The 22,299-nt window shown below is 53.7% G+C and overlaps 1 protein-coding gene across 7 annotated transcripts; it reads left to right on the top strand.

Moving 5' to 3' along the window:
* Window positions 1–679: 679 nt before the first annotated feature.
* On the top strand, window positions 680–21,374 carry NR2F6 (nuclear receptor subfamily 2 group F member 6). 7 transcript variants are annotated; one of them, XM_073324531.1, is made up of 7 exons: window positions 680–1,684; window positions 7,993–8,087; window positions 9,676–9,714; window positions 14,480–15,004; window positions 18,172–18,241; window positions 18,822–18,883; window positions 19,790–21,374. In XM_073324531.1, the coding sequence occupies exons 1-7, from the start codon at window positions 1,413–1,415 to the stop codon at window positions 19,876–19,878; spliced, it is 1,152 nt and encodes a 383-aa protein (XP_073180632.1). In that variant the 5' UTR covers window positions 680–1,412; the 3' UTR covers window positions 19,879–21,374. The 7 variants fall into 7 exon arrangements, 6 of the variants coding, with proteins under 6 accessions (XP_073180632.1, XP_073180630.1, XP_073180627.1 ...); XM_073324529.1 differs by having other exon boundaries at window positions 18,172–18,359; XM_073324526.1 differs by having other exon boundaries at window positions 18,172–18,359; window positions 18,822–19,022.
* Window positions 21,375–22,299: the final 925 nt, after the last annotated feature.

Genomic DNA, 22,299 nt, shown 5'->3' with positions numbered 1-22,299 from the left:
CCGGTGCTAGGGAAGGAGGGAGGTGAGGGGTGGAAGGAGGGAAGGGGGAAGAGAAGGATGAGGGGGAAGGAGGGAGGGAGGTGGGCTGGTGCTAGGGAAGGAGGGAGGGAGGCGGGTGGGTGGAAGATGGGAAAGGGGAAGAGGAGGATGAAGGGGGGAAGGAGGCGGGTGGGTGAAAGGAGGGAAGAGATGGAAGGAGGGAGGTGGATGGGTGGCCTGGTGCTAGGGAAGGAAGGAGAAGAGGACAAGGAAGGGGAGAGGGAGGCGGGTGGGGGGAAGAGAAGGATGAAGGGGGGAGGGAGGCGGCCAGTGCTAGGGAGGGAAGGAGAAGAGTAGGACAAAGGGGGGAGGGAGGAAGGGAGAAGAGAAGGATGAAGGGGGGAAGGAGGGAGGCAGCCGGTGCTAGGGAAGGAGGGAAGGGGAAGAGGAGGACGAAGGGGGGAAGGCGGAAGGATGAAGGGAGAAGAGAAGGATGAAGGGGGGAAGGAGGGAGGCGGCCGGTGCTAGGGAGGGAAGGGGAAGAGGAGGACGAAGGGGGGAAGGAGGCAGGCAGGTGGGGGGAAGAGAAGGAAGGGGGCGGGCGGCCCGGTGCTAGGGAAGGGGAAGAGGAGGACGAAGGGCAGCCGGGGGCGGGAAGGGGCCGGCCGGGGGCGGTCCCGAGGAGGCAGCGGAAGGGGAGGAGGACCGCCGGGGAGGAGGAGCATCGCGGCGGCTGAGCCCTGCTCTTCGGGGAGGCTGGCGGAGGGGCCCGGTGGCTCCAGCCCCGCAGCAGCAGGCGGCGGAGCGGGGGTTGCCGGCCGCGCCACCCGCGATGTGGACGCAGCACCGGCGGCGGGGGGCCGCGTAGGGGCCGATCGCGGGGGGGCGGGCGCGCCCCAGCCCTGCGGGGACCCGGCTCCGCGGGGCGCTCGGCTTCTGGCGAAGACTCCGGCCGGGGCAGCGGCGCGTCGGCTCGCCCGTGCCCCGGGGCCGGCGGGGGGATGCGCCCTTAGCCGCCCTCTGCGCGCTGCCCTGTGCGCTGCCCTGCGCGCCGCCCGGACCTGCGCCTGGCGAGCCCCCGCGCACCCGCCCCTGGCTGGCCAAAACTTGTTGGACTTGTTTTTCCGGCGCCGGCTGCTCCCCAGGTGGGGCTGGCTGAGCTCGGCTTGGGGGGCAGAGTAAAGGGGCTCGGGCCCAGCCTGCGTCTCTGGAATTTTCAGCCCTCCTGCCCCAGCGCAGCCCCACGGACTAACGGGGCGGGTTGAGGGTCACAGCCCGGAGCCGGGCGGCTAGACCAGGCCGGAGTTACCCCCCCTGCGCCAAATAACCAGTAACTCGCTCGTTTTAGCTCTATTCCTCCCCCCCCCCCGCCCCGCTGATTTGTTTTTCCCATTGGAAGGCGTCGCTGTTTCCTCGGGCTGCCCCACGGAGATATGGCCATGGTGGCTGGAGGCTGGGGAGACCCGAACGGAGACACCAACGGGGTGGACAAGGGTTACCCCAGGACCTCCGAAGAGGACTCGGTGTCGCCCCAAGGTGGGGTGAGCGACCAGGAGCACGGGGACGAGGACAAGCCGGGCATCCAGGTGGACTGCACCGTGTGCGGGGACAAGTCCAGCGGGAAGCACTACGGGGTCTTCACCTGCGAGGGCTGCAAGAGCTTCTTTAAGCGGAGCATCCGGAGGAACCTGAGTTACACCTGCAGGTAGGGGCTCACCTGGATGCCTGCCTGGGGCCTGCTTGGATTCGACTGCTAGAATCAGAGAATCGTAGGCCTGGAAGGGACCTCGAGAGGTCATCTAGTGCAGTCCCTGCCCTGCTAAGTACTATCTAGACCCTGTCCCTGACAGGTGTTCGGGGGTTTTAAGAGCAGGTTAGGCAATGAGGGAGATTCCAACAACCTCCCTTGCCCCAGGCCTGCCCCTTGTGCAGCCATTTACCCCAGTGCAAAATGGGTCCTGTTCCTGGCCTCTCATGTGGTCCCTTGAACCAGCGCCGGTGATGACACACGGTGCGGGGTGCCGTTGCAGGCTCTTCCTTGTGGTTAGATTTCCCCTCTCCAGCCAGTGTGGCAGCTAATTAATTCATGGCTGTAGGGTTCTCTGCGAACGTGCAGCCGTTGTTGTTATGAATCATTATGTTCCCCAGCGCCTCAGCAGAGAGCAGCCTTTTAAAAAACTTGTTGTGGCGACTAATTGGAACCAAAAGCACAAATCCTAATGTGTTACGGAGCTCAATTCTCCTCTCGCTCTGGTGCAGATCAGGAGTAACTCTTAAAATCAATAGGGGTGCCGTAACTGGTCAGTGGCCTTGACCCCTCTTAGAAGAAAAATATTTTTCAAGGCAGAGAAGTAAACACAAGGAAGATCTAGGTTCACATGCATGTATGGTACTGTAACAAGACCTAGGCGTTCTTGCAAATCAAATTTTGCATAACGGTACTTGCCAAACCAGTAGATTCCATAAGATTGGCTACGAACCAGCCTGGGTACACAAATGATTTCCTCAGTTTTGTATCTGAGTGCCTATGTTAACAGAAATAATCATTCACAGCCCTGGTCATGGTGGAAGACATGAGACTCAAACCTGATCAAAGAGCAAGTTTTGCTGCTGTATTTATCTTGCAGTTTCTGACCCACTCTGCTCTCAGGTTTCAGAGTAGCAGCCGTGTTAGTCTGTATTCGCAAAAGAAAAGGAGGACTTGTGGCACCTTAGAGACTAAATTGGTTAGTCTTTAAGGTGCCACAAGTACTCCTTTTCACTCTGCTCTCAGTTCGCCTGGCCCAGATTCAAACTCCCCTATGTCCTGTTCCGTATCTCCTCTTATGTGGGGGTGAGCTTGATTTCCTCTTTATCCTCAGTTCTTAACAGCAGAAATACTGCCATGTGAAACTGACCTTATGAACCTTGTGTGCATGAAATTAATCCTGCAGGTGTTAAACTTTGTGCAATGTTTTTTGTCCCCTGCACTTTGCGTTTTGAAAGGTTGCGATATCCTAAAAACCTTCTGTATGTTGCCACCGCTATGAATTCTGGGCCTGTGGGCACAACACATTCAGTGAACCTTTGCTATATCACCATCCTGTGCCCCTGTTTCCCCAAATCGTGATAATGATGCTTACCTACTTTGTAAAGTGCTTTGAGATCTACTGGTGAAAAGCACTAGATTCAAGAGCTAGGTATTCTTGTTACTTGAAGACTGGATATATGTATCCTACTGAAAGTACCAGCATTCTGAATTACAGAGGGGACAAACGACAAATGCAAAGAATGTTTGTTTTTGCAAAGAAAGAAGATAGATGTCTGTTGTTGCTTAGTAGTTAGGTACAAATGTATTGAGAAAAGTAGCACATCGTTCCGGCTAGACCTTCACGTCTGTAAATGTATTTTTTCACCTCTTTGGTCAGAGCATGTATTCAGGGGTGAGCGTATTCGCTTTGCGCTCAGAGGAATGTAGGATGAAATAAAAACATAGTTTCTTAGTACGCAGTTCCTAAGTGAGGACATAGGCAATGCTTTCCTCAGGCAGTCCTGTAGTGGGCTTCCTTAAAGGATTCACAGCGACATCAAGCCAAAATTGCTCTAATTTGAATTTTAAAAACTGAGCTGAATGCAGTTTAGTTCTTATACTAAATAATGACCTGTCCTAATTACATAATTTGCACCATACACACCTCCTATGTTCTCACATTTTCCTGTATAGCTACAGTGTGTCTAGGAGAACTTGCTAAGAACTCTTGGCTTTAAATACAACTATTTAAGTTTTAAAATAACATAAAAAGTGATTTCCTTTTTAAAAAATATATTTTTTGGCCCTTACTGTAACTCAAGGCCTGGATTCTCAGCTGGTAGAGGTCAGTTTCGCTCTATGAAGCTCAGGTTTTGGCCTGGGCTGTCTGAATGGAATTGGACCAAAAGCACTAATCATAGCCCGGTTTGTCTGTAGTGAATTTCTGGCCCTCTTTACAGAAGAATTTGTGATACAAACAGTTTCTCATGCTCCAGCCCAAACCGCTGTAACCCGGAGCCCTGGGGTGAAGATGTCATCTGATGTTTAGATTTATCGCTTCTCCACTAGAATAACTTTTGATCAGCAACACATTTTAAATGTGTTAAACACAGTGGTGAGGTTCAGGGTAAATTAATTCCAGTATGAACAGTTGTCGAATCGTACATGGCTCTTCTCTGGAGTCATGTAAAAATTAGGATATTCGTGTCAGGATTCCAAGGTATAACCAAATGCTTTCACTCATGCCTGCAACGGGTGGGATTTCTTTGCAGGTTGACTGGCCACCGTGCATGGTTTACATTCCCCCCCAGCCTTTCACTTGATCATGCATTATTTTACTAGTGGTCCCCTTGCAAATATAAAGTCTGAACCAATCCTCTGCTTCATTTGCATGCTTTTATTCCATCCTCAGGTCTATCCCTCGTCCCTCTTGACAAACGAAGGGGAAAATTCTCAAACATTCAGCGCCCACAGTGGGGGCAGATTTTCCAAAGGGCTCAGCACCCAGCTGCTCTTGTTGTGACACTTCCAGCCATTTTTGTTCAAAAGTCCTCTGCACCCAGTGCGCCGAGCATCTTAGAAAATTTGGTTGCTTATTTTACTGCCTAAATGGGAGCAGAGCCCTTATGAAAATCATGCCCCAAAGGGGCGACTGCCATGTCCTACTTACGCAGGAACAAAGCTCGAGGTAGCAATGTGCAAAATTATTTGAGAACTGGGGCGGGAACTCATCCTAAATGCACAGGATCAGATTTTGGGAGTACGTTAAAGCCTCCTTCCCACCCCGCCATTTACATCTCTTAAATAAAACAGCACATTGCGTTAAGTAGTGAGCTGGGCAGTAAACATCTCTGGCTGACGAAGGCCCACGATTCCAGACACCGGGGCAATGCAGCTTCTGTTCTAGCTGACTGCCATGTGTGTGCTGGATTTGGATCCTGGAGAGACTCTCCGGATAGCCTTCGCTCTTCGGAGAACAAAACCCTGTTTTTTGACCCCTAACATCCATTGCTTCACATCTCTGACTATGAGAACATGCTTCTCATACCATGAATGTGATGGCAAACGGGGTTTGAGCACACAGAAAAGGGCCGCAGCGCTCAAGAGACACGGGATGCTACATTTTGCTGAATCAAAGCCAGGAAGAGGAGTTCGGCATAACACTTGAGCATGTGCTTAACTTTAAGCATGTGAATCTGCTTATCCCTATACATCAAAACACTTAATGTGTGCAAGTCTCCTTGGAGTCAATAGAATTTCATAGCAGGCTTAGACGCTTTTCAGAATCGGGACTGAAGGCTGTCATGGGGCTTAGGACCCCTGAATTATTAGTATTTACCATTGTTTTTAATCACTTCTGATCAGAGCAGCGGGGGCGGTTAGTTATGGGTCCTGTCTATTTACTTCTGTGCTGGTTTTTCCTATTCACATCTTGTCTGGCATTGATCCAAAATGCAAGGCCCAAAGTGGCGAGGATGGGGATACGTTTTCTCTCTCTCATCCTTGTTTGAACATGTGCTGGGCCAGGAGAAGAGCCTGTGAAGACAGGACCAGGGCTGGTAGCTTGGTTCCCCACCTCTGCTCTGCCTCAACCGCCCTTCACTATCAGAGCGTCCCTGCCGAGTCACTTACCTCTCCGTACAGTCTGTAAAATCGATCACGGCTGCCGGAAAGCATCTGGGTGGGTTTGGAAGCTGTGGGCTGGGTTGGGAGACCCTTACCCTCGCTCGAGCACGGTGACTGTCATGGGCCTACTCCTAGCTGCAGAAAGAGGCTCACGATTGGGCCCATAGTGCTTGAAAGCATTGTTACTCCTGGCTCTGCACGGTTCTCCACTGAGCCTTCTCTCATCCCTCCTCAGATCATAGAATCATAGAATATCAGGGTTGGAAGGGACCTTAGGAGGTCATCTAGTCCAACCCCCTGCTCAAAGCAGGACCAATCCCCAATTTTTGCCCCAGATCCCTAAATGGCCCCCTCAAGGATTGAACTCACAACCCTGGGTTTAGCAGGCCAATGCTCAAAGCACTGAGCTATCCGTTCCCCCCCCCCCGCCCCTCCCCGCTCCCCATCCTTCACTCTTCCTCTTCCTTGCGTCCCCTCCCTTACCCAGACACTCTTTCCACCATTCATCCCCCGCCACCCCAGGTGACCTTCCCCTCAAAGCTCCCTCAGGCCCAGATCCTCAACTGGTGCAAGACACACAGCTGTCTTGAAGCCAGTGGAGTTAGACGGAGTCACGCCAGCTGAGGATCGCCCTGGGTCTGCACAGTCCATCTGCTAAACGACCCAGAAGCCAGTCCCCTGTTGCTCATGTGTTTCATTTCGTTCTCTGTCTGCTTATGCTGGAAGCTCTTGGGGGCAGGGACCAGGCGTTTGCAGAGCCTACCAAATATTGGGTGCCACCCCCTCTACCAGGAACACTAGCAGAGGGGCAGTGTGTTGTCTAATGCCACGCTCGGTCCATTTCAAAGGAGCAGAGGGGGAACGGGCAAGCACTGGTCGTCCCCCAGAGACTAGCTGGTTTGGGGGTACTGATTCTGCAGCAAGCTGGGTAAACGGGGGGGGTGGGGGGGCAGCAGCAGGCGGGTGAACTGCTGACTCTTAGCTTTTGTCACCCAGGCCTGGTCTCCATGGGACGTGCCCGTTTTTCAGTCTAGCAGCGCTGGTGTAGATGTGGTGTTTGCGGTGGTGGGCCCCCGCTGAAGACGGCGTGGGGGGGCCAGATCGTGAACTGGCTCTGCACTGATTTCAGTGGGGCGCCAGCAGTTCAGGATCTGGCCTGGAGACTTTTGCCGCCGACTTCAGAGGGGTTGGCATTGTGCCTTCAGCATTAGCCCCTTCTCCAAAGTGGAGTCACAATTGCACGGGGGCAGATAATGATTTTACCCTGCCTACCCTAGAGGTTTGCCCCCCGTGAAGCCAGGCAAATGGCCCATGTCGACAAGGCCTTAGGCAGAGCTGAACATGAGACCCATGGAAGTAAATCTGTAAGTGCTTAGTACCTGGGAAAGCAATCAACACGCTTTAATGGGGCTGGGATTATTCCCGCCCTGCTGCTGTTTACTTAGCAGGGCAGGTAAATGAGTTGTGTGCACTGGGAAGAGAAGTGACCCCTTCCCCTCGGCTGCCTGGAAAGGGCTGAAATGTTCTCATAGGAAATAGTTGGAATTCTTCAAGCTCCTGGTGAAAGGGGCTGGGAACAAAAGGAAGGCTGGCTCAGCTGTTTTCAGTTTAAACACCGCTGCCCCCTCCTTAGTGCTGGGAAGGCAGAGCAGTGTGGGAGAGCAGCTCTTGCAGGGTGGGGACTAGACCCTTTCCTCAGCAGTGGATCCTGGGCATAGTTCACCCTGTGCAGATGGGCCAGCCCACAGACTAGCCCTCGGGCCCCGATTCTGGGAAAGCACTTGAGTGCTTATGCATAGCCCCGTGCTGGGCAGCGCCATCCTGAATTAAAATACTTTGCTTCAGGGGGGTCTAGGCCGAGTGCTGGGCCTCTGCCTGGGGGTGACGTTCATCCAGGGGTCGCAGCAACTGGGGGCAGCTCTTGTTCCCCAGGAGAGCTGTTTGGCGAAGCAGGGTCACGGACAGCAAGGCAAAGTGTGCAGTGCCTGGTGCAACGGAGTCCCGGGTTCTGTTGAGGCCTCTAGGCCCAGCACTAATACAACGCAACGCTCTGCCCAGTCTGTCTCTCTAAAGTACTCCTCAGGCTCCCATTCCTGGAGTATCTGGGCCTTTCCAAATCTCTAATGTATTTAGCCTCCCAGGCCCCTCCCCGGTGTGGCAGGGCACTCTTCTCTCCATTGGACAGGGAAACTGAGGCACAGAGGGATAATGTGACCAGCCCGAGGTCCCACAAAGGAGTCTGTGAGTTGAACCCTCGTCTCGTGTCCTCTCCTCCTTCTCTCCTCCCCAGTACTTAACTCAGAAAACACACTTCCCCTCTCGGGCCGGCGCTTTCCTGCCCCCATGCAATGGCGTGGTGTTGTCTGATTTGCACACAGGTCGAGCCGAGACTGTCAGATTGACCAGCATCACCGCAACCAGTGCCAGTTCTGCCGCCTGAAGAAGTGCTTCCGTGTGGGCATGAGGAAAGAAGGTAACGTGGCCCGCCGTTCCGCCAGAAAACCCTTCCGCGAATGGTGGACTCTGGCACTCGCTAGCCAGCCGAGCATTCCCCAGTGCGTGTGAGAGGTGTAGCTGGCTCCTGTGTCGACTGCCTCCCACGCAAACAGGGCCGCAGGGGGCGTGGGATGGAGCGGTGCCACGCTGATGCCCAGTTGGCACGTGTCCCCGGGGGTAGATAGACATGCAGCCTGGACGTTGCCGCATGGGTGGCTGCTAGAGTACGAGCCTGCCTGTGAGCCCTGGGGCCGGAGCTGGGCTGCTCAGCCTGTTGACCTGGCTCGCTCCCAGCTGCAGGGTGGCTGTACCCCTAGAGACCAGAGCAAGGGGATGCAACTTAGAGCAACCTCTGAGCTGCTCTATCTTATGCCGATAAGCTGTGGCCAATGAAAAGGCCCTGTGAGAATCCGGGCAGAGTATATCTAGGTCTGTCCTTCCCAACGTGCATTGGTGCTACAGGATCCACGTACCTTTGGGCTCTTGGGGCCGGCTTTTCAGAAGAGCTCGGCTCCCATTTTGGCATCGTAATGAGGCCCAGATTTGCGAGAGGTCTCAGCCCCCAGCGGCTCCCATTGTGACGCTGCTGGCCAGATTTCCAAGAGACCTCCGCAGCCAGTGAGCATTCTTGAAAACCCAGCCGCTTGGGTTGATGCCTAGTGGAAACCGAGCTCTCTGGAAAGCCAGGCCCTAGGGGCATGAGTGAGAGCGCTGCTCCGGACCAGCTGGAATGCCAGTTCTTGAACTGCTGTTGCTTGGAAACAAGGAGGCAGGCTGGTAGTTAACCAGCATGGAGACGTGACTGTGCCGGAACTATTGGCTGGGATTTTATCGAGGCTTTAGGCTTCCAAAACCCACTGAAGTTCCAGGGGAGACCAGACAGTCAATAGGGCCCTTTGAAAATTCCAGCCATCTTCTGCATGGACCAGCACCATGGGCGGTCAGTTACATGCCTCCCGGATGGGTTGTTTTCAAAGCACAGAGGGCAGCTAAGTGCCCAACTCCCAGTGGACATCCGTGGGATTTGAGTGCCTAATGCTTGTCTCTGCCTTTGAAAACCTCCCCCAGTATTTTTAAACACTGGCTGCTCCCAGCAACTAAACTAAACTCCTCCAATGTCATGAAGGGGCTAGGAATCAGCCACACCTCCCCGACCGGGGCTACCCCTGCCACAAAGGGGATTGCCTGCTGGGGTAGGACCAGCCCACAGCAGCCCCCAGCCTACGGGCATGTTCCAGGAAGGAGCAGGCACTCTGCAATCCAGCTATTCTGGCCTCTAGGCCGGGACCATTGGAGCCAGGGCAACCGTCAGAGCAGTGCCCGGGGCTGCTCTAGTTTGAGCGAGTTTTCAAAAGGATCCCAGCATCCCCACAACCTAGGAGGTGCAAAGGTGGTATAAATTCCCACCCTTAGCCCCCACAGGAGCTGAGCCTCCAGAGCTCTGACGGGGTCGCAATCCGAGCCAGTGCCTCTTGAGAAGGGGGTGAGGGAACGATCCCCTCAAAATGCACCATGCCCTGCCTCGGACAGAGTGGCTGCAGATTTTCCTTTTGTTTGGCTTTTAGAACTAGTAAACGCTGCTCACCAGCTGCCTAGAAAACCAGGTGAGTAAATGCTACAGCAGAGGAGATTGTTGCTGGATCAGATCCCAAAGCTGAGGCCCAGCCAAATGGCCTGTAAATCCCAAGCGCTTCCCCAAGATGTGACTGGACATGTTCTAGGGAGGATTAGAAACTCCAGGCCTGATCTCCTCTCTCTTGCCCCAGCTTCACATGGGTGCAGTGGAATGCCTCCTGCTTTGTGCCGGCGGGAGCAGAACTGGGGCCTCTGGGAAATAGGGTTAGCTTTTTAATCTGCGTTAAAACCAGCCCTGGGGGTGGATGGGTTAGGGGAGTCAGGAACTCCCGGTTGCTTCTTTTAGTAAGTTACATTCCACCCTCTACAATTTATACCAGTTGAGGATTTTGCCCCCCATGTATCTTTGGTTACATGCCAGGGACTGCAGTTGGAGAGACTGAGCGAATACCTTTCTGCTGGTTTGATGCCAGCAAGACTCCTTTGAAGTCAGCGGAATCGCACCAAGGAAACACAGTTGAGGATCAGGCCCTTACCACAAGGTCTTGTGGAGCGAACTGGCCAGGAAATCCCTGGGCTGATTGTGGTATCTGGGAGCAGCCATTATTCTCACAGTGAAATCCCCGTCTCCGGGCAGAATACAAAGCCATTTCTGCTATTTCAGTCTGCCCTTGGGCGGATCGCGTACCAGTCTGACAGGTGGTGTGTGTTTGGAAAGCCAAAGCCTTGGCTAGATTCGGTGACTCACCTGGAGCCTTGTACCAGACCGCCTGACCTAGCAGCTTTAAAGGTCGCAGATGGAAACCAAGACAAACTTAGAATAATCCTTTGCAGTTCCAATATTGACTCAGTTATGCAAATTTCTGTGGCAGTGTATCAGGGCGGGGGGGTGCGTGTATGGCACAGCAGATGGCGTTGGCGGCTGTTCGCTTTATCTTGGGCATTGTGTTGCATTGAGAGTGGAACCCAGAACATTTTTAAGCATTTCTTGAGTCCGTTTCCCAACTTTACAGAGCTGGAAAGCAGAGGAATCCTCGTGGCTCAGCACCCTCTCTCCTCCCCTTAACACAGGGGCCCCGCTTCGATCAGGAACTCCTCTGCTGTGTCTTCATGCGCAGTCAAGGAGCCAGTCAGTGGCAAGCTTAGCAAACCCTTTCCCACAACACGCCATTGGCTGGTGGCACTCATTGCCATAAGATAGCGCTGATGCTCAGAATGGAGCCGAGTGGTTTTTAACTGAGACAGAACATTCTGTGGAGAATGAGAATATCCAAAGGTGTTATAGGAAGGCTTAAAAATAACCAAGAGCTTTGGAGTGGCTATAAATCCTCATGCTTCAGGGCAGAAACCAACGGAGGTCAGGAAGGAATTTCCCCAGATTATCCCATAACTGTCCACTGCAGGGGTTCTTGTGCCTTCCTTTGAAGCAGCTTGTTTTGGCCATTGTCGGAAGCTACTGGACGAAATGGACCATGGGTCTGATCCAGTCTGGCCATTCCTAGGTTCGCAATCTTCATTTGAACAAAAAAGTTCAGGCCAGAGTTTTCAGAAGTGGCCACTCATTCAGGGTGCTCGACTTGAGACCCAGGTGGCCTGATTTTTCAGAGGGGCTCTGCCATTGTTGCTCCATGAGGTCTGAGAGCAGAGCTGGCCGGGCAGGGTGGCTAGCTGCAAGGTTTCACTAGGGCCTTGGGGGTTGCTTGGGAAGGGACTGACCAGAAACAGTCGTGCTGGGACGAGCTGACATGGGTTTTGAGCGTAGGTGCTGGCAGAGTGAGTTGCACAAGGGGAACCTAGGACACTAGAGACCTACTTAGAGTGGCAAGTGCGAACTCCCATCAGGGATCAAAGCTCTATTGTGGGAGGTGCCGTACAAACCAACGAAGACCACAGGCCCTATCCCAGATTCCCCAGCCACCCTGCTCCTTGTGCCATTGACGCCAGCGAAATGCTAGTTAAACACTATGGATGTTCCTCAGTGGCATTTCACACCCAATTTGTCTTGGCGTCAGACCACAAGGTGCAAGGCTGGGGCATGAGGTGTCAGAGAGGATGTGATGAGAGGCAGGGTGGGGGAAGGACAGGTAACAGCATGAACAGAGTTTAGCAGACAAAGGAGACGTGAGTTTTAAATTCACCACTCGCTCTTTGCTTGATGTCAGGCGGTATTTGTATTTAATAGTCTCTACTTCTTCTCTAGCACTTTTCATCTCTGGACATCAAAGTGCTTTACGTGGGAGGTCAGGATCATTCACCCCCTCTGTGAAATGGGGAAACCGAGGCACAGAGCGGGGCAGTGACATCCCCAAGGTCTCCCAGCAGGCCAGGGGCTGCTGGGACTAGAACGAGAGGAACAAGAAATTCTTCGCTCCTCTACTGAAGCTCTTCGATGCTCAGAGCCATGTTTCTGCTGGCATTCAGTAAGGTTGGGTGCCTCTGCTGGCCAGATTCCCAGCTGGCATAAATCCGGAGGGAACCCATTACATCTGATTTTCAGAGGTGCCAGGCCCCCATGAAATTCACACCTCCTGCCTAACGCAACTGCTTGTGCTCGCTTTCCTTTCCCACGGCATCCCTTCCCTCCCCATGTCTGTGGGTTGTCAGCGTAGGCAAAAGGCTTGGAGACAAGGCGCGTGTTGTCTGTCATGACTTAAGGCTCCGTGCTTGCCAGTAAAGTCACATGCGTGATATCTGTTAACATTGCGAGAGCAGCCGTGTGCCGGGCCCCCGTGTGCAGGGACACTCAGTAGATTTCAGGCTGTGCTCAAGGTAACAGATTTAGGCCCCGAGTTAGCAAAACACTTACACGCACGCTTGAGTCATTTACCCTGCTTACGTGAATCGGGGCCACAGGACAGATCCTCTGCCGGTGTAAATGGGTGTGGCCCCTCCGGGGATCTGACCCAACAACTGGACGGGTGAGTGAAGTGCCCATGCTGGCCTGTCTTGCAAGCTTCAAATGCTTGGATCTCCCCGGGCTGGAAGTTGGGGGTGGGGGAGTTTCAGCTACTTTTGTGGGACCGAAGTCCATTCTTGATGCTCATGACAAGACTCCCCAGGCTATTCCCACTAGAAAGGGTCCAGCACTTGCCACTTAGCTGTGTAAAGTTGGATGCTTAGACAAACATCCTGGTTTGTGACGGTGCTCCGCTGAGCCCAGTGGGATTCGCTCAGTGCGCACTGGGCTGGGACTCAGGAGATCTAGGTTCTCTCTTCCTGACTCTGCCACTGGTCTGCTGGGTGACCTTGGGCAAGTCCTTTCCCCTCCCCGTGCCTCAGTTTCTCCATGTGACGCACTTTGAGCTCTACTCATGTAAAGTACTAGGCAGTAGTATTTAAGCTGCCTAAGTATGGATTTAGGCCCCTAACTTTTAAGTACTCAAGCTTGAAAATCAAAACCATTGTTCTGGGCGGATTCCACCTTGCTGTGGGCAAAGATTGAGGGCGGTGGGATCCCTCTGTGGTTCGGCTAGCCAGAGCGTATTTGCTGCCCCACAGGCGGTGGTAGAAATGTAAATAGCACAGGAAAGAGATATTAGGAGCAGGACATAATTTCCTCCTTCCAGGCAAGTCGGGACAGCATTGTTGTCACTTACGATGATTTAGAGCTCTAATTTAAGTGCTGCAAGAACAGCCCATAAATTAATTACTGGGGGCCGAGCAAACAGTGGATGCTAACGGGAGCTGAAAAATAGCTTTCTTAGCATGCGGTTAGGAAGAGGAGCACCTCCAGGGTTAACAAGTTCACTGAAGATGTATGTTTCCATTGCAGAGACATGACCTTGGCTAGCCGTCATCTCACTATAGAGCAAAATGGGGAGGGGAAAGAATTAGAAACTTCACGTGACTGCTTGGAGATTAGAAACCTGGGCTTAGTGCAGTTTGGAATCCTGCCTGCTAATGGAGATGAAATCAGCTGTCCCAGAGGCCAAGATTATCTGCAGATTGATCCTGGGTTTCCTTTAACCCTCTTGCAAGCCCCCAGGTGGAGCTGATCTCCTTGTTCGTCTCTGGGGGCTCCTCGCCCTTAACCCTGTCAGCCCTGCATCTGTCAGCCAGAGCCATTCAATGCCCTTGGCTATAGGCCTTAGCTCAGTTGCTTATCTCTGGGGTTAGGCATTAGTTTACAGCTCATTAGGAGTAATTAGGCAGTGTGGGAGGGGTGATATCACCAAGGTGCTAAGGAGGTTTATCTTATTTTCAGATAAATATTTCTAGTGTGTGTAACTGGCCAGGTATGCGTCATGTACCTCTCCAAGGGCTGGATAACAACCTGCTACTGATACCAGTTAATGGAGTGACCCTTTGAGCTCTGAGGCCTGGGCTGTGGAGCTGAAGGTTTTAGGCGCCCACTCTGCTGGCAACCCGGTCCTTACCCAAGGCGTTTACAGTTCTGTCCAAACTGATTCTAATGAGGCCCAGCGGACAGAGCATTGCTCTGGGAGTCCGGCTCTGCCATGGAACTGCTGGGTGACCGCAGGCAAGACACTGCCCTGCTCTATGCCTCAGTTTCCCCTCCCACCCGTTGCCTGCTTGGACTCTGAGGCAGGGCCCATCCTGGATTGGATACAAGTCCATGCCGCTCCAGGCCTGCCAGGCCCTGATCTCTGCTGGGGCCTCTAGACGCTACCGTAATGCTTATAACAGCAACCATCTCGTTTGGTAGCCACTTGCGGCCTCTGTGACGGGGACGTCGGCCCCAGCGTAGACCCAGCTGCTGCGTCGCGGTGGTAGCCACCGCATGGGACATTGCTGCCTCGTGGGATCTGATCTCTTCTCTCGCTCCCTTTCCAGCTGTCCAGAGAGGCAGGATCCCGCCCACTCACTCCAGCACCAGCCCAAGCGCCATGCCCAGCGGGGAGTATTACAACGGGCAGCCGGTCTCGGAACTCATCTCCCAGCTGCTCCGGGCGGAGCCCTACCCGACCGCCCGCTACGGCTCGCAGTACGCCCAGCAGGGCAGCGTGATGGGCATCGACAACATCTGCGAGCTGGCGGCCAGGCTGCTGTTCAGCACGGTGGAGTGGGCCCGGAACATCCCTTTCTTCCCGGAACTGCCGGTCTCCGACCAGGTGGCCTTGCTGCGGCTGAGCTGGAGCGAGCTGTTCGTCCTCAATGCCGCGCAGTCGGCGCTGCCGCTGCACATGGCCCCCCTGCTGGCCGCGGCCGGCTTCCACGCCTCCCCCATGTCCGCGGAGCGCGTGGTGTCCTTCATGGACCAGATCCGGATATTTCAGGATCAGGTGGAAAAACTGAACCGGCTGCAAGTGGATTCTGCTGAATACAGCTGCCTGAAGGCCATCGCCCTCTTCACACCAGGTGAGTGGCTGCTGCATGCTAATCGTCATGACCATGTCCCGGCCCCGGGCCCCAGCTGAGCTCAGGGCCGGCTGCTGCACAGACACAGGCCCTGTGAGAGCCAGGCCCTGCCCCCAAAAGGCCACAGGCTAAATAGACAAAGGAAGGCTCAGTATCCCCATTTTACAGGTGGGAAACTGAGGCAGGGAAAGATGAAGAGGCAGGTTTTTAAAGGTATTTAGGCACCTAAGGGTGCAAGTGGCTGCTCGTGAAATTTTCAAAAGCAGCTAGGCACCCAAGTCCATGAATACCTTTAAAACACTGGCCCAAAGTGACTTGCCCCAGGCCCCCCAGGAAGCCTTTGCACTGTACGACCTTAGAGCAAAGCCACGGAGTTGTAATTAACAGATATCTAGAGAACAAGGATGATCCAGTGTTTCGGGTGCTCGAGACCTGGCTTCCGTTCCCTCCTCCGCCACTGACCTTCCTGCGTGACCATGGGCAAGTCACTTAGGGCTAGCCAGGCTTTGTCCCTCGGTTCTGTACAATGGGGATAGTAGCACTGCCCAGGGGTGTTGAGGATAAAGATGCTAAAGATGGTGAGGGGACGGGGTGTGCGCCATAGAAATAATGTCCATCGAGCTGAATTAACACATGGGGGGAGGCAAGCGGGCGGGTAGGTTCTTGGAGTTCTGGTAGGTGTTGCAGCTCTCCCCACAGCTTGGTGCAAAGTGACCCTAATTTACTGACCTTCAGGACACGCTGCCCGGCCCATTTCTTGCCCCGGCTGTGCACGTCATGGGAATGCCCTGGTGGCTGGCACAGCTGGCATTCGCCAAAGGATTTAAGGAAGTTCTCTATCCTGCTTCCTCCAACACTCAGTAGGGTTTGGTTGCCTGACTCCTTTGGAGGAATCCCAGCCCAGGCCTTTGGGTGCTCGGCTGTTGGTGGTTGTGGGTGGCCCCAGGAGCAGTCTCGTGTGTGTGTGTGTGTGTGTACGGGTGGTTTCAGAGCGCAGCCTTTGCAGTGAATGCTTACTAGACACAACTAAAGATCGTGTCCGTGCGCCAGTGTGTCACACAATGTGCACCTGGCACTGCTGCCTTTCCTGCTGGTGTCATCTCCTGGTACCGAATAGACAGCGCTGAAGCCTGGGATTTATGAAGCAACCTAAGGGCTTCAAACACCCAGGGTAAAATTTTCCAAAAAGCGACTAAGTCACTTAGGAACCTCAGTCATGTTGGGTTTCAACAGGATTTAGGGGTAAAACGTTCAAAAGGACCTAACTCTTGTGTTTCAGTGGGATTTGGGTGCCTAATTCCCATAGGCTCCAGCCCAAAGGTAGCGACTCCCAGGCACATCCTGTGAGCAAGGTAACTTTCCCGCGGGGGGAGATGCTCCATGGGATGCACGTAGTGTTAAAGCTCCGGATCCATCAATCAGAACTGGTTAACTTTTATAAGATAAATTAAAGAGCCTTTGCCCTAAGAATGGAAAAACTTGTATCTGTTAATACTGCACAACACGAAATGTATGTCCCTTTAAGAGCCATTCCAACCTCCAGCCAAGCTAGCAATCCAGTTGGCCTATGTATGCACTGCAGTAGTAACAAGGCACAATCCCATGGATCCCGAGCTCCCGAGGCGGGCTAGCAGAGAAACCTGGCTATCTAACACTGCCTGGCTTGCGGGCTCTTCCTCCTTCCTAAAGAGAGAGAGAGGAGGAAAAAAAAAAGACCGGCTGGGTCCTTTAAAGGATGTGCCAGCGTGGGGTTCTAATTTAATCACCAATTGGAGCTCGTCAGCCAATCGGCTTGCTCTCCTGCCCACTGCCAGCTAACGAGATGAAGCAATTTTCCGTTCTCTCACAAATCAAATGCTCCGGGTTGGGTTTTCTGGCTTGTAGCATTTGTATTAAAAACCCATTCGCGCCATCCCCTTGTGGTTGGATTAAGCACCCGCAGGGTTGGATTTGGTTTTGATAAGAGTCCATTTGCGTAGGGGCCAGACAGCAAAATGTTTGGCTTGCAATAGTGGGACATGCGCGCACCAGGCGTCTAATGCAGTGTTGCATGGATAGCTACAGAAAGCCAGCAATTTGATTTGATTGGGAAACGTTACAGGAAGGTCAAGGTAGCCAAAGATGCAAGGTGGGGGGTGTGGGGGAGGAGAAAAGGATGTTCTAGGACTTGTCTTGACTGGATGGCCATCGCCATGTGACAGACGGGCACTGGCAGGCCATGGCTTGATGCCTTTCCACCTCCGTTTAACATGGCAGTGCTGCTGTGATTTTAAAATATCTGGGCAGGCAGATACCCCTGCCATGAGCCGCTGGATGGTTAATAAAATAGAAGCCCGGCTGTGTTTCTGCGTCAGCTGGCAGGGTGAATTGCTCCTACTTGGAGACTGGCTGCAGGGAACAAACGAAAGCTGCTGATGCAGGGTTGGCAGGCTCTGCCCGGCTACATGATTGTGTTTGTGGCATCTCAGTGCCCCTGTGCCCATGCAGCCTGCAGTGGGAGCAGCGGGTCTACCCTGGGTTTACACTGAAACCAATCTACACCCTCACGCTAAGGCTTCCCGTGGAGCATTGTTGCAACCGTGTTGCTCACAAGGGCAATATTGTGCCAGAAGTGGGGGAGGTTCAGCCTCTTGTGTTCATTTGAGGAAGCTTTGTCCCTGCTGGCAGATTACAGTGCTAATCCCTTGCTTTATAGAGGGCTTTCCATCGAAACGCAGTATCGTTATCTCCATTGCATAGATAGGGAAACTGAGGCACGTGGGAGGGGGTGTGACTTGCCCAAGGTCACTGAGCGGGTCCAATGGCAGAGCCAGAAATCGACACCCAGGTCCCTTACACCCCAAGACGGGGGCTCTGTCCACTAGGCCATGCTGTCTGCCAGTCCAGGCACATATTCTGGCCCTTCTGTAGCCAAGGGAGGGAACGGAAGAGCCTTAGAGAGTGGTGGCGCTGGGTTGGATACGGGGTACCTGTGAGCCACGTGGTGGCCTGTGTTACACCCACCGTCAGAGGAGAGGATCTAATAGTCCTGCCCGGCCTTCGCATCTCGGAAGTGGAGCGGGCCCGTGTGTCGGCGTTTGCACAGCCCTTAGCACGGTGTGGTGGGGACATCCAGAGCTGCGCAATCTCTGTTCCCTGCTAATGATTCTCCCCCCTGCCTTTTGCAGATGCCTGCGGCCTCTCAGACCCTGCCCACGTGGAGAGCTTGCAAGAGAAGGCGCAGGTGGCCCTGACGGAGTACGTCCGTGCCCAGTACCCATCTCAGCCCCAGCGCTTTGGCAGACTCCTGCTGCGGCTCCCGGCGCTCCGGGCGGTGCCGGCTTCACTCATCTCTCAGCTCTTCTTTATGAGACTGGTGGGGAAGACACCCATCGAAACACTAATTAGGGACATGCTGCTGTCTGGGAGCACGTTCAACTGGCCTTACGGGACGGGGCAATAGGAGACAGCGGGAATTCTCCCCTCGCGGTCCCAGATGCAGCTCGGGAACCCCAGCCCGTTCCACCAGAAACCCTTCCTCGCTGGGCCCTGTACTGAGTGGTTCCTGCGCGGCCAGAGGCTCAGGCCTGCACGGTTCTTTTCCAGGCCGGAGTCCCAGACCGTGCGGCCCCCCACCCACGTGGCAACGTTAGCTGGCGCCTCGCCCGGGTGTTGCACACGGAACCCCCTCCCCACTCATGGAGTGAGTCAGCAAAGGGATGGAGCCGATGACTTTTCAGAGTGCGACAGCAGATGGCTCTGGATAGGTGACGACTGGAATCGAACAATGGGCGGGTCGTGCGGTCGGGATTTGAACTTTTATTTTTTCCTTATTTAGAAAAACCTCTCTGAAGGCAAGACAAGCTCAAACTCCCGTCCCTGGGGAACCGGACAACAGAGGTGGGAAATGACTGTGGGCTATTCTGCTGCTCTGCCTGTTGCCTCTGAGCCAGTCCAGAGCGACCGGGGCTGCAGGCCTCTCTCTCCTGCCCCCACCCCCCGTCTGCCTTTTGCACGCAAGCTATATGACAGATGTCAGGTAAAATAGCCAGCAGCTGTCTCTGGCAAGAGCGTTTTGAGCCCTAGGAACTAGACCCGGCGGAGAGCCCAGCGCCTGGTCCCTAGCCAATGGCAGACCACTCTAGGGAATAACAGAACTGCCCAGTGTCAGACGGGTTAAAATAACCAAGTTCGGGAAGGGAGACAAAGCCGTACCCTCCAGGGATGTGCCAGTGTGTGGTGGGGGACAGGGGGAGGGGAAGGAAGAAGGGGGTCACGTTAGGCCTTCGCATGGGTTCTTGCATCATCTCCGCTTTCAAGGCCCAAGGGATCATTCCGCTCTGAGCAGCAGCCTCCCAGGCCCCATGCTGTCACCCAGTCACGCCTGCATCTAGCGCAACAACTAGGGAGAACCTAGGTGCTGGCCACGGGCTACTGGGCTAGAAGGGCCACAGGTCAGATCCAGTCTGGCCTTCCATGGGGGAAGAGCTCCAGTGCTTGGCCCTGCCTGCTTCCCTCGACCCCCTGCAGGCAACAACGCTTCCCTGCTGTTCAGCCCGAATTCACCTTGGCTCTGGTTACATGATGCCTGGCCTGGCGTGGAGACAGTAGGCGAAGGGGAGGCATTTCCTATATTACAGATGACCTCCCCCCATTCATTTCACCACCCTATATTTGACATCTCCCAGCTCAGCTCAAGCCAGTCCCTCTCTGCCTGTGATCGTGTCAAGGAAAGTTAGCAGCTGCTTTACACCGCAGACCCTTATATATAGGAAACACTGTCTCCCCCCCTTTCCTTTTTTTCAGGCATACAGCTGTTTCCCTCTCCTAATTCTGCTGAGCCTTTGAGGAGCGGTAGTGAGCTCTTAAATTGCTTGAAGGCTGCCAACATCTGAAGTGGAAGGGAGGGGACCAAGAGGCAGAATCTCTGTATGGCAAAATAAAAAGCAGACTGCAATTATTAAATCCAGGACAGGTAGTGGGTAAATCACTCTTTGCAAGGGCAGGGCTGGCCAGATTCAGGGTTATGTGCTAAACTGGTAAGTGGGGCATGGTTTATTTGTCCTATTAAAAGATACTGTTCTTTTGGCAATTGCTGATACACATGGGAATTGCTGTTGCAGAAAAGAACCTAGCACGGGGGGGGGTTAATGCAAAGTGAGGCAGATCTGGGGCAGACCTCATTCCTGGAACCGTGTGGCCTCTGCCCCACTAGTGTGGCTGCTCCCCAGTGATGCAAGCCTGAGGATCCTTGCTATAAACAGGCTCGGCACAGACATCCTATCTCTGTGTAAGCAAAAGAAAGCTAGATGGGTGGAGGACTTTTTATTTAGATCAAGTCCTGATTCTAAACCCATTAACTGAAGTCAATGCAGATGTTCCGTTTACGAAGGGGTGCTCTGTTTAGAGGGGAGTGGGGAAGGCGCTGGCCTTCGACCACATGGGCTGGGGTGGGAATGAGCTGCCTGGATTTTGAATACCTGCCTTCCCCCCCTTCAGTATATATTGCAGGAGACTTTTCAGCACAGCAGCCGCACAAATCTTTAATCCAGCTCCCCTAAAAACTTCCGAGGAGAGATCTCATTTTCGTCTCTGAGGGAGGAGGAGCATGACAACGGCTCTCCATTAAACACACTGGCACCCACTGCTTTGCAGCCACCTTGCGGATTCACTTTGCCTGGAGTTAAGCCATGGTTGCAAGGTGCCTGGGAGATACGAAGCGCTAAATCTTATCGTTACGCATTCACGTTGCTGCTCCAAAGCGCCCTCCTACTGTGGAGGCAAATAGGACCCTGAATCCGCATTTTCCAAGCGTGACTAGAGATTCTGGGGTGTCCGACGTGAGGCACCACAACGGGGCATGACTTTCAGAAAGCAGGTGCTGGGCAAGCTCTGAAAGCATGGCCCCCTTTGAGGGCATCCAGAAACAGTGGTACCCAAAATCTCTAGTCACTCTTGAAAAAAATGAGGCCCTGGATTCTGCTGTTCTATGCAAAGAGCCTTAACACTAAACCCGCTTGCACTTAATCCCTGAGAGCAGGGGCGTTTTGGTCACCCAGGGGCATTATGGGATATTATCAGGTGTGGCAAAACCAGCGCGGAGCCCCAGTACTTGAAATTTTCAAGTAAGGTTTGGTGCTATGAAGAGATTTTTCTGTTCAGAAATAAGAACCAGACGCGCCGCTGAATCCTGCGTGGGCATCGATGCCCCAGTCTGGGTCCCTAAGGGGCTGGGAAATGAACTTTTCCCCCGTCACCAAAGCAGAGAGTTACTGTTGCTGTCGGACTGAGTGTCTCCAGGTCTAAGCGCCAGGGCAGCACGCCTGCAAAGACCCCCTTAGAAAAGGGCTCAGCCAAAGAATCACAACAATAAAAGTGTGTTTTATGCTTCTGGGTGGTGCCTTCTTCTGGAATAGACTTTCCTGGACACACTAGCACAACCCGGACTTGTGCCCGGACTCCTTATCCCCTGCTAGGGGCTGCTCCTGCTGCCTGAGCTCCTGGCACTGGGCCCAGATACTTCTCTGCCTTCGCTAGTTAGATTCCACTGTCATTTCCCAAGTGCCATGTTAACAATCCTACATCCGCCGCTCTCAGGCAGCGTGGGGCTTGTTCTGCTTACCTGGGAATTGCGATGATCAGTGGCAATATTGTTTTGTTGGGTTGGGTGTGTGCGTGTGCAGGTAAATCGCTGATTCCCGACATTTACCAATGCAAATCTAACATGTCCATGCCTACCCCCGGAGAGGAATTGAGCTGCTAGGGCCAGGGATGGTGTTACAGTAGCATTCTGTATTATAGGGCCCCCAAACCCCTTATTACCCCAGCCAACGCTCTCTGGGCCTCTGTGCTGGGGCTGGGTTTTAACATGATGATCAATCTAGTTCCATCAGGCAGTGCCCCGAATTAGCCTCTCTGTGTAGCCCACCCTGTCTGTAAAGGGGTTTGGGCCTAATTCACCACTACACCTTGCGCAGGCCCTGACAGCAGTGGGATGTAGGTGTAAAACAACTTTTCATTGGGTGTAAAATCCTCCCTTGTGTAAACGTGCACACGAGGTGCAGGGCCATCAAAAAGACAAGTCACGTCCATTTAATGCAACCATTATACGTAGGTGTCTGGGGGAGGGTGACAAGACTCTCCCCCAGACCCACGCTTTCTTGCACTTAATTCAGGGGTGTAATCGTGCTGGTGACTAAACCATACCATGGACCTGGGGCCTTTGCAGTAAAATTGGTCAAAGATTGAGGATTAAAATGCAGCCAGAGTTCAGGCTCCCAGTTCCTTCAGCGGGATTAGGACTAAAGTGACTTTTC

Source organism: Lepidochelys kempii, chromosome 25, assembly GCF_965140265.1.
Source record: "Lepidochelys kempii isolate rLepKem1 chromosome 25, rLepKem1.hap2, whole genome shotgun sequence".
Taxonomy (NCBI): Eukaryota; Metazoa; Chordata; order Testudines; family Cheloniidae; genus Lepidochelys; species Lepidochelys kempii.
The sequence above is the reverse complement of the archived record's forward strand: the minus strand, read 5'-3'. Positions and strand labels throughout refer to the sequence as shown.